The sequence below is a fragment of the Pogona vitticeps genome, chromosome 4 (genome assembly GCF_051106095.1).
Source record: "Pogona vitticeps strain Pit_001003342236 chromosome 4, PviZW2.1, whole genome shotgun sequence".
Taxonomy (NCBI): domain Eukaryota; kingdom Metazoa; phylum Chordata; class Lepidosauria; order Squamata; family Agamidae; genus Pogona; species Pogona vitticeps.
The window spans coordinates 111,534,028-111,550,388 of NC_135786.1; the positions used below are offsets into that span (position 1 = coordinate 111,534,028).

At 42.6% G+C, this 16,361-nt stretch overlaps 1 protein-coding gene across 4 annotated transcripts in view; it reads right to left on the reverse strand.

Annotated features, from left to right (window-relative positions):
* Nucleotides 1-1,510: 1,510 nt before the first annotated feature.
* Nucleotides 1,511-16,361, reverse strand: part of PLA2G4A (phospholipase A2 group IVA) — a 112,609-nt gene continuing 97,758 nt past the window's right edge. For all 4 annotated transcript variants that reach the window (XM_020795117.3, XM_072998117.2, XM_072998119.2 and 1 more), the window contains one exon: nt 1,511-3,350. In XM_020795117.3, the coding sequence (XP_020650776.2) occupies nt 3,222-3,350 (129 nt within the window). In that variant the 3' untranslated portion in view covers nt 1,511-3,221. The remainder of the gene's footprint in view (nt 3,351-16,361) is intronic.

Below are 16,361 nucleotides of genomic sequence, written 5' to 3' on the forward strand. Positions count from 1 at the left end.
TAGAAGGGAAAAGAGCTTCTTGCCAGGCACTGATAAGAAATTAAACAAGATGCCAAGTAGGCCTTTCTGGGGAGGGGCATTCCACAACTGAAGGCCCAATATCAGACAGGATTGTTCTCTGGTATCCTTCTATCTCACACACAGCTGGTGTGTGAGACATATCAATCCTCTTACTTAGGGGCAGAACATTTCTAATTCCTGTCACAGGATAGGGCAGAAGTGTCTGGAAGCAGAGATAAGCTCCACCAGTGAAGTCTCGATCATGGGGAACCTCAAACAGAGATCTGGGTGCAAGGTAGGATGGACATGGTATGATGCATGCAAAGGTCCTTGAATATGCACACCCTTGTCCACTGGAAAGGTCCAAACTGGATCCATAAGCCCTTTATACATCAGACAGGCCTCATGCTAAACTAGAAGAATGAAAGAAAAATACAGTGGTGCCTCGCAAGACGAATGCCTCGCGGGATGAAAAACTTGCAAGATGAATGGTTTTGCGATGGAGTCGATGACTCGCAAGATGAATGTTCCTGTGGCTGTGCTTTGCAAGACGAATTTTCCCCGTTTTTTGTTCCTGCTTGATGTTTGCTGATTTTTAAATATTTTTCTACGATGTTTAAAAAGTTGAAGTTTTTTGATTGAAATTTTTGAAATAATCTGCACAATATGTATTATTTTAAAGAGCACTGAATAAACCCTTTGTAAACCAAATTTGACTTTATTCTGACTTTTTTTGCCCACAGGAATGCATTAATTAGATTTCAATGCATTCCTATGGGAAAACACATTGTGCAAGACAATTTTTTCGCAAGATGACATTAACTGCGGAACGAATTAAATTAGTCTTGCGAGGCACCACTGTAACTAATTTTTCCATTTGGATGCAAAAAAAAAAGGTACTCCCCACCCCACACTTCCTGCCCCAGTTGGTGCAACCTGGCAGGGCTATTGAAGTGGCAGTTGGTCTGCCACTTTACCCACCCTTAACCCAACCACGACTGCACTTAAAAACACATGGAACCGAAGACACATTTTCTGATTTTAAATTTAAGATCAGAAAGGTCACATGTATGGCAAAATCCATTACAAAAAGTAGAATAATGACAAAATTATTTGCAGGTGCTAAACAGAGGCTGGCCTTTGGTCATTTATATAAACTAAACAAGGTACTCTTTATGCAGAAAAAAAATAAATGTACCCAAGTGTGACATTAAGAGTAACAGCAGATGACAACTAGTGGCAGAACATTTCCACCTCCTAGTTCTGTTTGTTATGAGCCATAAAACTGCTATTCTGCAATATAATATTGCACAGGAAGAGTCTAACATAAAGAAACCCATTTGCGAATTTTATATGGTGGATTTTGTTTGGTTGTCAACAAATCATGGGAATGGCCAGTCATGAGAGACAGCAATTGTCCCGTTTATGGGTGTTTATTCACAGCATCAATTCTTCTCTCACTGTTTATCATCTATAGCTACCAACCAGGAGAGGGATCACACAGATGCTGTGCTATTGATGCATCCATTTTATTGAATAGCGAGTTGACAGGTCACATACATTGTACTGCAAGATACCTCCGGTCTCTTGGATTGCCAGACCTTTCGTCTAGTGAAAAAGGAAAATTTTATGGTTGTATTCCTATGTTTCCCACCCCCAATGAGTACTTTATATATATTTGGCTCACAAAACCTTATAATGCAGTAAAGGCGAGGCTGGACTGCAAAGTCCCACTTGGTGAACTAGTAATTAACTGACAATAAAACAACAGACATTTCAGGGTATCACAGAAGTCAGATAAGCCATAATATGATCACCTTATAAACAAATATGTTTATAAGGTCATCATGAGTCAGATTCCTTTCACTGGCAAAACTTTCTGAATATATTATATAATTAAGTCTTGACTATCAGGCTAACATAACAGTAATTGCAACTGTAAATGAAAAATTCTTGCCGGGATGAATGCACTTCCATTTGGTAGAAACAAAGTGTTACAGTAGCATTTAATACCTGTGTCACTGGAGTACGCATTTTTGCATGGCAGAAGAATCTGGATATCAAATTTCCAGCAAAACCACAACGAAAACATTGCTTTTAGCATATAAAGGAATGCAGAGAGGGAAATCCAATGTGGAAAGAAGAAACCGTCTAGAAATGTTTGCAAATGGGTCATTCTGGAGACAAAATGTTTCAACATATGCAATGCAACTGCAGTCAGGGTTAAGTCTCTTTCAGCTTGTTGTCAAATACCAAACTCCAGTATTAGGACCTCATCTCTTTACAAGAACAATTCAGTCAACTCTCCCTTAATCATCAAAAGCAGCACAAAATGATTTTGTCTACAAGTATGTTTGTGCATGCACAAAGTGTGCCTTGGTCACATAGCCATGGAACACTCTGCAGTCAAACAGGCATAAAAAGAAAGGTAATTTCTGTATTACCGTGGGGTAATGAAGAGTCGGACACGACTGAACAACTAAACAACAAAAATTTCTGCATTGTACCAATAAGACAAGGTGACATGCAATGGGAAATGTCATGGAAGACAGTAAATCAACATACATGAGATAAGCAGAAATTACTAATAAAAGAAAACCAATAGAACTACTGCTGTTGCCTGTTGCTTTGCTCAATTTTCAGCTTCATTTCTTTATTTCTTAAAAGGCTCTAGCCCATCTGCCAACTACATTATGGGAAAAAAGAGGCAGTATCTTTGATAACATAAACATTCAGCATGATAAAAACCTAAAATATGTTTTAACAAAGGTTCAGTTTGCAATGCTACATGTGATAGTCAGGCACTGTAAAATGAATTCACCATCAGATAAAAATATTGTTTTTAGCACTGACTGGGGACACTGCCTTCCTGTAGCAGCATCTAATAACTTGGTGAATGTTTTGTAATATTAACATTTGTGTTAGGACAATATTCTTTAAACTTTATAAATACAATAAAAAGGATGAGGAATTTTCCAATATTCAAAATACAAATCCATAGAAATAAAATGTTTATAAAACACATGTGGCTTTATAAGCATTGTGCTTTCGGATGGCTTAAAATAGAATGGTTATAATGCTGGGGGGGGGGGGAGAGAAGAGGAGTTGATGTGTTTGTCTTCCATTATTTTCACTCCCAGACACAATTTTCCTCAGAATAGTCTGTTGTAAGAATCCAGTTGTGCTCTGTTCAGAGAAATGGCACCTGCAATGTGTGGCCTCTACGTATGGCTATTACTTTGTGGCTTGTTGAAGTACCTCCTGGCTTCAACACTGCTGAGGGACACAGAGCAGCGTGAGGGGTTCTGTCTTCTGTACTCAATGCTATCTGCTATGGCTTCCTTGATTATCTGCAAAAACAGAGGCAAAACAGCCTTGAAATCAGCACAAGTAATGAAAACAGAATGAATAAGATCTTCCAGCTGGTTACATTTCCTGTAGGCACCCCTCTTTAAGTGGATGTAAAGTGTTTGCTTACTATGCCTGTAAACATCATGAGGGAACTACTCTCACAGAAGATCAACAGAGGCAGACACTGCTGACCTCAGAAGATAATTGAGAAATTCAGATGGTAAACATGAGCTTTTAACCTTCCTTGAAGTACCGGAAGAGTAAGCCCACCACACTTCATGGACAGCTTTCCTAACAGTCTATTTAAATGTACAGTAATTTATAAAAACATTTCACAAACACTCAAATGATGGCCTCAGATACTTCTTCTAAGCATTCTCTTGGGCTTGTCTGATTCTCTAGACAGGGGTCAGAACGCTTCCCCAAACTAACACTCCCCCCACCCCAAAACTAATCAAGCATTGGAATATCATTTTGAGATATCAGCCAGAATCCTACTGACAAAAGGAAATTTTGGAAGTTATGAAACCCAATTTGCTGCTCATCAATAATAGGCTGGTTGAATTCCTGGATGCACACCCAGTCACATGAGTGGGTATGTACCACATTAATGAGCAGCAATTTGAGACAGTGATTTTCTTTGTGCAAGTATAAACAGCCACCAGAATTCTGACCATCATTAGATATACAAATCAGTATATCAACTGAAAAATAAACAATTCATTTAGAACAGAGGTGAAACTCTTCAGATATCATTAGATCTCCCTTCCCATCAGCCCTAGTCAGCATACACAACAGACATGCATGGCCAGAGTTATGATCTAGTTAAAATAATAGATTAGAATATTTTAAACAAAAAAAAAGAATAAAGAATTCAATACTTTAAATGCATTAAAAAGATACAAATACAAAACAACTCCCCATTAAAACTCCTTCCCTGGCAGTCAATTACTTGCCAAAAACCTGAATGAAAAGGTGACAGCAAGGAGAGAGCCAGCCCGGCCTCCCCTGGGATAAGTTTTCACAGTTTTAAGTATGCAATTCCCCAAGCAAATCAACGGGGACCATCTTAACTAGATTAAGAAGACTGTGTGCAATGGGAGGAAATGCATGCAGCAGCACAGGCAAAGGCTACATCAATGTCTTGTGAAAATATTACCCACTGTTCCTTGAAATGAATGCATTGTTTTATGCAACAAATATAAGATGGTGCTGCAATTGGTTTTTAAATTTTGCACATGTTGGAAAGTAATCTGAAATGGAGAAACGTAACCACTAGATGGCAGGATCTGATCACATGTTCTCAAATTTGACCATCTATAGCAAGGAAAAAAGCCACTTTGTCTAATGTGCTCTGCTCCAGATCTAATCTTCTGCATGCTAAAGAAAATAATTGTAATATACATAAGACAATTATCTTTGGGATAATACTGGAAGTATATGTAAGGCTAATCCTACACAGGTGGTTGAGGTGGCTCATGTGAAACTAAAAGTCGGAAAGAATATGGATCTAATAATATACACAGGCAAGTCCTCAACAGCGCCAGCCCCACCCACTCATTTCCTGTGTTTCCAATGTCAAGGGAAGAGGTCTGAGGAATGCTTCTACTCACACTAACTTGAGGGCTGGAGGGAATGTAAAGAATGGTACCAGAGATGTGTGTGTGCATGTGTGCCCATTTCTACTTTGCACTTTTATACCTCAAAGAAGTACTGTACATTTAATAGGGTTACTGAAATACTATTGTATTTGTGCTTGACTATTACATTGGTGATATTATATAATGTAATAAAAAGCACTCAGGACTAGCCTAACTACTGGATTCATGAAACTGAACTGATTGTAAGTATTTGTATTGTGTTATTGCCTTATATCCTAATCCCAGAAAAATAACTTTCTGGAGAACACTATGTAATGATAGAGTACAGTATCTGGATCTGAGGTCAGAGGTTGGGATTTTGATTTTCCATTGTGCCTTGCAGAAGAAGAGCCATCCTGTGTAGCCTTGGGTAAGCTACACAGTCCCAGGGCAGCCCCAGAAGAAGGGAATGGTAAACCACTTCAGAATGATATTTAAAAAGGTGAGATACAAAATTGTGAGTAACCAACAGGAGACCCTCCTTCATGGATTGCTGCCTTGTCGTGGCGAAGGGGCTTGAGTAACTCAGAGAAGCTATGGGCTATGCCGTGCAGGGACACCCAAGACGGACAGGACATAGTGGAGAGTTCCGACTAAACGCAATCCACCTGGAGTAGGAAATGGCAAGCCACTCCAGTATCTTTGCCAAGAACGCCCCATGATCAGAAACAAAAGGCTAAAAGATATGACGCTGGAAGATGGGCCCCTCAGGTCGGAAGGCGTCCAACATGCTACTGAGGAAGAGTGGAGGACAAGTACAAGTAGCTCCAGAGCTAATGAAGTGGTTGGGCCAAAGCCGAAAGGACGCTCAGCTGTGGACGTGCCTGGAAGTGAAAGGAAAATCCAATGCTGCAAAGAAAAATACTGCATAGGAACCTGGAATGTAAGATCTATGAACGTTGGGAAGCTGGAGGTGGTCAAACAGGAGATGGCAAGAATAAACATCGACATCCTGGGCATCAGTGAACTAAAATGGACAGGAATGGGCGAATTCAGCTCAGATGATTATCATATCTACTATTGTGGGCAAGAATCCCGTAGAAGGAATGGAGTAGCCCTCATAGTCAACAAAAGAGTGGGAAAAGCTGTAATGGGATACAATCTCAAAAATGATAGAATGATGTCAAAACGAATCCAAGGCAGACCATTCAACATCACAATAATCCAAGTTTACGCACCAACCAGCATTGCTGAGGAGACTGAAATTGAACAATTCTATGAAGATCTGCAACACCTTCTAGAACTGACACCAAAGAAAGATGTTCTTCTCATTCTAGGGGACTGGAATGCTAAAGTAGGGAGCCAAGAGATAAAAGGAACAACAGGGAAGTTTGGCCTTGGAGTTCAGAACGAAGCAGGACAAAGGCTAATAGAGTTTTGTCAAGAGAATAAGCTGGTCATCACAAACACTCTTTTCCAACAACACAAGAGGCGACTCTATACATGGAAATCACCAGATGGGCAATATAGAAATCAGATTGATTATATTCTCTGCAGCCAAAGATGGAGAAGCTCTATACAGTCAGCAAAAACAAGACCTGGAGCTGACTGCGGTTCTGATCATCAGCTTCTCATAGCAAAATTCAAGCTTAGACTGAAGAGATTAGGAAAAACCACTGGGCCACTCAGGTATAATCTAAACCAAATCCCTTATGAATACACAGTGGAAGTAAAGAACAGATTTAAGGAACTAGATTTGGTGGACAGAGTGCCTGAAGAACTTTGGATAGAGGCTCGTAACATTGTCCAGGAGGCAGCAACGAAAACCATCCCAAAGAAAAGGAAATGCAAGAAAGCAAAGTGGCTGTCCAACGAGGCCTTAGAAATAGCAGAGAGGAGAAGGGAAGCAAAAGGCAAGGGAGATAGGGAAAGTTACAGAAACTTGAATGCAGACTTCCAAAGAATAGCAAGGAGAGACAAGAGGGCCTTCTTAAATGAACAATGCAAAGAAATAGAGGAAGATAACAGAAAAGGAAAGACCAGAGATCTGTTCAGGAAAATTGGACATATTAGAGGAACATTTTGCGCAAAGATGAACATGATAAAAGACAAAAATGGAAGGGACCTAACAGAAGCAGAAGACGTCAAGAAGAGGTGGCAAGAATACGCAGAGGAATTATATCAGAAAGATTTGGATATCCCGGACAACCCAGACAATGTAGTTGCTGACCTTGAGCCAGACATCCTGGAGAGCGAAGTCAAGTGGGCCTTAGAAAGCCTGGCTAACAACAAGGCCAGTGGAGGTGATGGCATTCCAGTTGAACTATTTAAAATCTTGAAAGATGATGCTGTTAAGGTGCTACATTCAATATGCCAGCAAGTTTGGAAAACTCAACAGTGGCCAGAGGATTGGAAAAGATCAGTCTACATCCCAATCCCAAAGAAAGGCAGTGCCAAAGAATGCTCCAACTACCGTACAATTGCACTCATTTCGCACGCTAGCAAGGTTATGCTCAAAATCCTCCAGGGTAGGCTTCAGCAGTATGTGGACCGAGAACTCCCAGAAGTACAAGCTGGATTCCGAAGAGGCAGAGGAACTCGAGACCAAATTGCTAACTTGTGCTGGATTATGGAGAAAGCCAGAGAGCTCCAGAAAAATATCTACTTCTGCTTCATCGACTATGCGAAAGCCTTTGACTGTGTGGACCACAGCAAACTATGGCAAGTTCTTAAAGAAATGGGAGTGCCTGACCACTTTATCTGTCTCCTGAGAAACCTATATGTGGGACAGGAAGCAACAGTTAGAACTGGTCATGGAACAACTGAGTGGTTCAAAATTGGGAAAGGAGTACGGCAAGGCTGTATATTGTCCCCCAGCTTATTTAACTTATATGCAGAATACATCATGCGGAAGGCTGGACTGGAAGAAACCCAAGCCGGAATTAAGATTGCCGGAAGAAATATCAACAACCTCCGATATGCAGATGATACCACTCTGATGGCAGAAAGTGAGGAGGAATTAAAGAACCTTGTAATGAGAGTGAAAGAGGAGAGTGGAAAAAACGGTCTGAAACTCAACATCAAAAAAACTAAGATCATGGCCACTGGTCCCATCACCTCCTGGGAAATAGAAGGGGAAGATATGGAGGCAGTGTCAAATTTTATCTTCCTGGGCTCCATGATCACTGCAGATGCAGACAGCAGCCCTGAAATTAAAAGGCGCCTTCTTCTTGGGAGGAAAGCGATGACAAATCTTGACAGCATCTTGAAAAGCAGAGACATCACCTTGCCAACAAAAGTCCGAATAGTCAAAGCCATGGTTTTTCCTGTCGTGATGTATGGAAGTGAGAGCTGGACCATAAAGAAAGCAGACCGCCGAAGAATTGATGCCTTTGAATTGTGGTGCTGGAGGAGACTCTTGAGAATCCCCTGGACTGCAAGGAGAACAAACCTATCAGTTCTAAAGGAAATCAACCCTGAATGCTCACTTGAAGGACAGATCCTGAAGCTGAGGCTCCAGTACTTTGGCCATCTCATGAGAAGAAAAGAGTCCTTGGAAAAAACCTTGATGTTAGGAAGGTGTGATGGCAAGAGGAGAAGGGGACGACCGAGGATGAGATGGCTGGACAGTGTATGCGAAGCGACCAACATGAAATTGACAGACCTCCGGGAGGCAGTAGAAGACAGGAGGGCCTGGCGTGCTCTGGTCCATGGGGTCACGAAGAGTCGGACACGACTAAACGACTAAACAAACAAAACAAACAACAGGAGACCTGAAGAGAAATAGGAGTAGTTACAAATCTAGCTTTCTTCAACACAATCAGTTAGACTGGGTCTGAACAAAGGCTCCCGAAAACAACGTGAAGATAGGTTCATCGGCATGTTGAACTGTGACGGACAGGTCAGTGACCACTCCTGTCCATCACAACGGAACCCTGATTCAGGAGCCAATGGTTGTACAGAAGAGGTGGGACTAGGGATATATAAGAGAATGGAAGACAGTTGAAGTTCAGTTTGGAGTTTGGAGTCAGTTAGGGAAGAGCTAGGGACTGGTGTTAGAGAAAAGCAGTTTAGGCAGTTAGGACCAGCCTGGTGTCAAAGAATAGAGAGACAGAGAACAAGATATGAAATGAACAAATACTTAGATTAACATAATTCCACCTAAGCAAATATGTTACCAAAGCACAGTTGATTGAATAAATGAAATAAGACCATCCATGATTTACTTATGAACACTTTAATAAACATTGTTTAATTGAGTAACACTGATTTAAGAGTGATATATGATATATTGAGGAATAAATCCTCTGGTGGCAGTGGAAAGGGTTGAAAAGTAAATGTCATACCTGAAAGTGAACTTCGGTTGTGTGGAAGAACAAATAGGGGAACTGGGTGTGTGTGAGATAAAGCTACAGCTTATGGAAGAGGAAGAATGCAACTGATGGAGTTATACATGTGCGCAAATTTTTCTGGGTGTGCAGGCACCTTTATACAGAGATCATACTTTTTGTTTCTCAAAACCCTGTGCAATGGCATTGACTCCTTTTCTTATGTGGGAGGCATCAAAGCTTGGAGAAGTGCATTTTTGGACCACAACACCCAGATCCACCTCCTTCCCCCACCCTGGTGGGTCACTGTAGGATTTTGAGAATTGTTGTTCAAAATAAAGAAAATTTCTCTGAGCTGTAAAAGGCATGCACAATCTTGCATGATGACAGTGGTGTAGAAGAATTAAGAAGCAATCAATAGCAAAGATAGACTGGAGTCTAACTTAGCTTCTTCTTCTTCTTCTTCTTCTTTTTGGGGAGGGGGGGAAGGAGTACGAGGTTACTTTAACTCAGTTTGTTCTCATTCCCAAAGTATTCTCCTTGGCTACTTGGCTAAGTCCCCCCCCCCCATTTTCCTTTTTTTGTTTCGCCAGAGTTTATAAGATGCAAAGAGGATAAATGTTTTAATGAGTGTATTTGCTCAGGCTCTCAAATTGCCAGGCTCACCAACCAATGACAAACATTGCAGACAATATTCTCAGCACAGAATCTTTTGGCCTTTTTGTTCCCTACTGGGACCCTTTCTGGCAACATATAAAAGGAGCTTCTTTGTTTGATTAAAACCAAGCCACTTCCTGCTCATCTATCTTCCCAGTTCACTGAGAATAACCAGAGTGTGCTTGTGTTTCAGCATCCCTTCTACATAACTAAACAATATTCTCTTGATAGAAGTAAAGTTTGACTTATTCAATTAAGGCAATTGCCTCATAAAAGATTGTTCTTAAAAACAAGCTGTTTGTGTGTGTATTCAGAAGAGATTATCCAGCCTTGTAAAAACAGGCTCCTCGACCCCCCTTTCTCCTTGTTTTTTTCTTCTCTGTTCAAGGTCTCACGCTTTTCTGAGATAAGCATGGAATGTTGAGACAAGGGGCCCTTTAGGGAAAGTGATTGTTCTGCGCATGTCTAAAATGTGTTTTCACTAATCCAATGAATTGTTGCTAACTAACTTAATGACCTCAAAGGCCCACCCCTCTCGCCCTGAGGGGACAGCTATAAGACTGTACCAATTCCTTTGTTCTTTGAAGAAATCCTAATCACCCACAATTAAGGTGAAATTGGTTTTTCTTCCCACCAACTGCAGTGGTGTTGTTTGTTTTGTTCTCATGTAAATAAAATGAACTTCAATAGAAAAGCCTTCGTGTCTCAGTCTTTTGTTTAAGGTAAATTGTTTGGCATAACAATTTGGGGGCTCGTCCGGGATCTCTAAACGCCCCGATTGGGGCTGGATTTTGATCCAGTTGAGGTCAGGCAGAACAGGCGGCGGTGAAGTGAATCGGAAGGCGCCCCTGCCTTCTTTTAAGGCAGCCGCTTCCTTGCCGACGCTTTGGCTGCTTGGCATCAAGAACTCGGAAAGAGGCACGAACGCGAGAGTTTTTTTTTTAAGCCGGCCGGCCAACGAATCAACGAGCCAGCAGATCAACGGACCTGGTAAGTCGTAGTGGGAAACTCTGAAAGGGTTGGTTGTTGTTGTGTGAATGAAGAGTGAGTGACCTTGCGGTTCCCAGAGGTGGCCGTTGAAGTAGTCCGGGACCCTGGGCCAAGGTGTGCGACTGTTGTCTGTACCCTCCTTGTGTCTGCGTCAGAGAGACCCCTTACTCTCTACGCAACCTCCCTATCCTTGTGTCTTTGTCTCCCGTGGGATGGGAATACAGACTTCCAAAAGGGCCCGCGGGGGTCCAGAAGAAGGTCCAGAGGGGACCGAGGTAGGAATTCCGAGGGGGACGCCCCGACTCCAGGCCTTCTTGTGGGGGGTGGTAATGAGTTAGGAATTCCTGGCAACAGTGCGGTGGGCAAGCTGTTGCTGCATTGGGAGTCTGTAAAAAGGTACAGGAGTTTCAGACAGAGAAGGGAATGGTCCATGTGCTCTGGAGTTTAGACACAATTTGATATTCGTTCTAAAGGGCCAAAATTTGGCCCATCCGCCCCGTGTCCCTTATGTAGATTTTTGGATATGGTACCTAATCAAATTTGGAGAAGAAATAAAACTGGCAGTAAGTAGAGACTTGATAGGCTCTAAGTTACAAGGTGAGGAAATGACAAAATTGGAGTTTGTAAATTGGACTGCTCCACCTCAGTAAAAGAAAAGGAGGGGGATGGCGAAAATAAAGACGGGACGCTGTCCGAGGGACCGGTGACCCGCTCTAAGGCACGGCAGATGAAAGAGCAGGGAGTTAGTGCCCAGTATCCACTCAGAGAAGTCTCAGAGATGCTTTAGGGACTATGATTTACAAGCCCACAGAGCTGCTGCACATTTGTAAGCAGCTGGCCGGAGTCACCTAGGAGACTCTGGCAATTGCCGCTCGAACAGAACAGGCGGCCGGGGAATCCCTTCCAGGAGTAACCCCTGGAGATTGGGATTTTCAGGATGAAAATATCAGAGGGCGAAGTGCAGAAATGAAAGAGTTCTTGTTGAAAGGGTTGGAGGCAACAGTTCCTAAGACTGTTAGCATGAAATTGGCTTTTTGGTCAACCGTAAGTTCAGTTGAATATCTGGAAAGGCTAAAACGCAATATGCGAAGGAACACTGGGCTGGACCCAGAAGATTCAGGAAATGAAAATATTCTGAGATTGGAATTTGTGTCAGGGTGTTACCCGGATATAAAGTCCAAGTTACAGAAAAGAAACTGGAGGAGTTTTTCTCTGCCCTACCCGCTCAGAAGAGAAGGGAATGAAGAAGCGGGGGGGGGGGGAGAGAAAGGAGGGGCAAGGGGCCCTGACTGTGTTCACTTTTAAGGTGGCTCAGGAAATACTTAGGTGAAGCTAGGCAAAGAAAGAGAGAGAGAGTATGTTGTAAAGAAGGCAAGGAAAGTTGTTGCAAGATCAGATAAAGAGTTTTGAGGGGAAATGGGAAAGGAAAGGCTAGAAAATGCAGCTAGAGGAGGAAGGAGATTCAGGAAAGGAGTCCTTAATAGTGCATGCCAGCTCGGACAGCAGAACTGTTTGCTCTAAGCTGAGCACTACAGTTAGCTGACAGGAAAAAGGATTAAAAAGAGAAGAAGGAACGTAACTTTCTCAAAGTTCATGAAAAACACAGAGAATGTTATCCAAAAGTGTATATGAAATGGAATCCTCAGGAGGAGTCCTAAGAGAAATAGGAGCGAATGGAGAACGGAATGAGAAAAAGCTCTTTTGGCTTGTTAAACTTACTGGGGTATAAAGGGTTAAGAGTAGGCACAGAGTAGGAGGAAAAAAAAAATCGCCTGGTGTTGAGGGAGGGAGATCCCGGTAATTCTTTTCCATCTAAAGGGGCTGTAAAAGCCTATTGGAAAGCTACACTTCTGGATCTGTAAAATTTGTAGTTAGAAAATGGGAAAATCACACACACACACAAAAGACACTAGGGGAATTGTTGACTATGGAATCCCACAGAAAATCATGCAGGAAAATGACAGATGCAGTATGTGGATTGATTGGCAGAAGTACGTGTTTAAAAGTCTGAATTGAAAAGGAGGCTTTGGAGGTGTGATAGAGAAAGCCGCCCAGAGACCTTTGGGTAGAGTGGGCGGCATATAAATTAAATAAATAAATAAATAAAATGCAAGGGAAGAGAATTTGGAGACAGGAGAAAGAAATAGGTTAGTAGATAAGAGATAGCAAGCAGAATTGCTGGGAATGTTCAGATCACCCTCCTTGCTGCTCCAGATGCACAAAGTGGGAGCTGGAGAGACAAGGGGGGGTTGATTTCACACCAGGAATGGTTTGCCTGTTTTACATAGGCACTTTCTGTGGGAATTCCTTAGAAGTCACTTTTGCATTCAGGGGTCACTACCAGTTTTAAGAGATTAAAATGTGTGGTATTTTTATTGAGAGTGAATTATCTAGAAGCCACAGAGGATCTAATCATTGGCATGGATGCCTTGCAAACTATAAACTATGGGTTATGGTTTAATTCCTATAACAAACAACTACATCGAGCCTAAACCCGGAAATCGTTAGGAGAATATATTTCAGTTTTAAGGTGAAGAATTTGAGAACAGGAGTAAATGCAACATAGGAAGCGATTGTCCTGCATTCTTCACACCAGCATAGGACTATCCTTGGCGGTGGATGATGGTCAGTAGGCTGCTACAGATCGAGGCTATTCTCCTTGAAAAACTCGATCTAATACTGAGGGTTTATCAGAAACTGTCAGGAAGGAACTGTGTAATGAACATGATTGTATTGCCCTGACTGGTCTACAGATAAAGTTTAGGGAAGACCTACAGGAAGAGGCAATAGAGGGAACATGGAACTTGTACACTGACGGTTCCTCTAGAGTAGTGAATGGGAAAAGAATAACGGGATATGCAGTGGTAGAGAGGATGGGGGGTTCGAAGTTGAATCTGGACCCCTTCCCCCGTCCATGTCAGCTCAGACAGCAGAATTATATGCCCTAAAGGAGCTTTAGAAATAAGCACAGGAAAATCTGTAAATATCTGGACAGACTCTAAGTATGCATGTGGAGTAGTCCACGTTTTTGGAAAAATTTGGAGTGAAAGAGGACTACTTACATCCCAGGGAAAGAATCTGGCCCACCATCAGTTGATACTGGACACCCTGGAAGCGTTGAGCCTCCAGTCCAAGGTAGCTATTATCCACATTCCAGGGCACCAGAAGGGAAACTCCCCGGAGGTAGTAGGAAACCGGCTGGCTGACGAAGTGGCAAGAAAGGTGGCAGGAAAAGAATTGAATCCCGCCCTCTTAGCAGCCCTTATTCCTACCAGTAAAGAGATCACTGCCCCTTTGGTGTATTCACAAAAGGAGCTTGAATTAGCAGAGGAGCAGGGAGCTACAATGGTGAACGGCACGCTAAAGTTGAGAGATGGAAGACAATGGCTGCCCGAGGGGGTGGTCAGGGAAGTCCTCAAGGCATTGCACGAGGGAGGACGCTGGGGAGTTAAGGCTCTGGTCTCAGCCTTTCTGCAAAAATATACAGGGAAGAAAAGTGTGGTCACACGCCAACACCATTTTAGCCCACTGCATTCCTTGCCAGAGAGTAAATAAGAATAACCCGAGAAAAACAGAAATGGGAGGACGACTTCTGGCCATCCACCCCTTTGAACATTTGCAATGTAATTTTATTGATATGCCAAAGTCAGGACTTTGGAATCAGTGTTTGATAATAACTGATCAGCTCACTGGCTGGGTAGAGGCATACCCTACGGCTCGGGCAACGGCAGGGACAGTTTGTAAAATCTTATTGGAACAAATTATTTGTAGATATGGGTTATGGTTAGCAACAGGGGTAAAAACTGAAAGGATGAACCAGACTTTGAAAGAGCAAATTAATAGTTGATGCAACAAGCGCAGTTGCCCTGACCGAAGGGTTTGCCCCTAGCAGCTGTATAGCATTACAGGACTCTCGCCCTTTGAAGCCTGTGCAGAATGGAAATTTGGGATGTTAATGCACAGAGATACACAGAGAGTGAGCCTTAATTTAGATTTGTTCAAGGATGCCTTTATAAGAAAGTATTTGCTGGCCCTATTCTCTATTTTCTCCGATAACAGGGAGCGAGGCATTTCAGTGCAACGGACGCTATTGGAGGTAGCAGTGCATTCCTTCCACCCCGGGGATTGGGCTTATATCAAGGCATAGGAGAATGAACCGCTCGCCCCAAGATGGCTTGGTCTGTTCCAGATACTGTTGACAACAGAGACTGTCATCCAAACTGAGGAAGCTGGTTGGACTCACTATACCAGAGCCAAGCGCGCAGTCGACCCTGAGGGACGGTGAAAAGTTGTGCCTGTGTCCAAGGACGGACTAAAAGACTATTTTTAAACGACATATGTAATGTCCATTAGTCGGTTAGCGCATAAGTATTGTCCTTTCTTTAGTGTGTATATAGAAGTAAGAAAAGTTAATAATCTGGTCCAAACTTGGCAGGTACATTTGAGAATAGACAGGAGTCTTAGGGGACTCTATTTCTTAAAAAGATATTCAATTGGTGATCAAGTAGTGTTGGAGGACGAGGGGACCATTGATTGGGAGGAGGAAAGGAAAATCTTTAAAGATCAAGAACCTTATGAAAGTACTGACACTGATAGTTGCTCTGAAGAAGAAGGGTTTTGAATGAGGATTGTCGGATTTCATTGTCCTACCCAGGTTACCACTATTTGGGTAATTGCTGTCAGAGTAATGTCTATAACTCCCTATATAACAGGTAGAATTTGTCCCTGGTTTTCCTGTTCAATTAGTCGAACACCAAAAGGGGAGGTGGAAGAGTGGAAGGTACAGATACAAACCACTTCCTATTGGGACACTGAATACAAAGGGTTGGCCTGTGGTAACCAATTGATGGTACGCAAAGAGGTACGAGGTAAGGGCCGTGGAACTTTGTATACCAGCACTGAGTTGGCTTCAAGTCTAGAGTTCTGGCATAACCGAGATTGCAAGCAGTGCCCCCTCATTAAAATCAGAGATAGCAATATCTGCCCTGGATCAGAGTCAGACTCCGACTAGGTCATTTCCCCAGGAAAGTGATCTTTCTACTCTCATACTTTCACCTCCCGGCAGTTTACTCGGAGTATCAGGTAATATCTGAAACTTAAAGACCCCCTGATAGGATTGGATCCTTTTGAGCCTTACTGTTTATTGCATTGCCATTTTTGCCCTCACCATTGGAGTGCCAGAATAACTAAATTTGACGAAAACCCGGCTTTGAGGTGGTATGTGCTTAAGGTGAGATATCCTGAAGGGTTGTGGACTGAAGCTTGTAGGCTGTAAAAACGCCAATTGCAAGCTGTCCGTGGAGAATTCAATCTGATAGCTCGGCGCAGGCAGAGACCAATTCCCAAGGGATGGCTCCGTTACGCATCTTCGGTGCACCACGAAACGTGTTAGAAGTGCAAGGACGCAAGCCCCTGGTCAGTGCCCAGTCTAGATTCAGAGGACGAGGAATGGAAT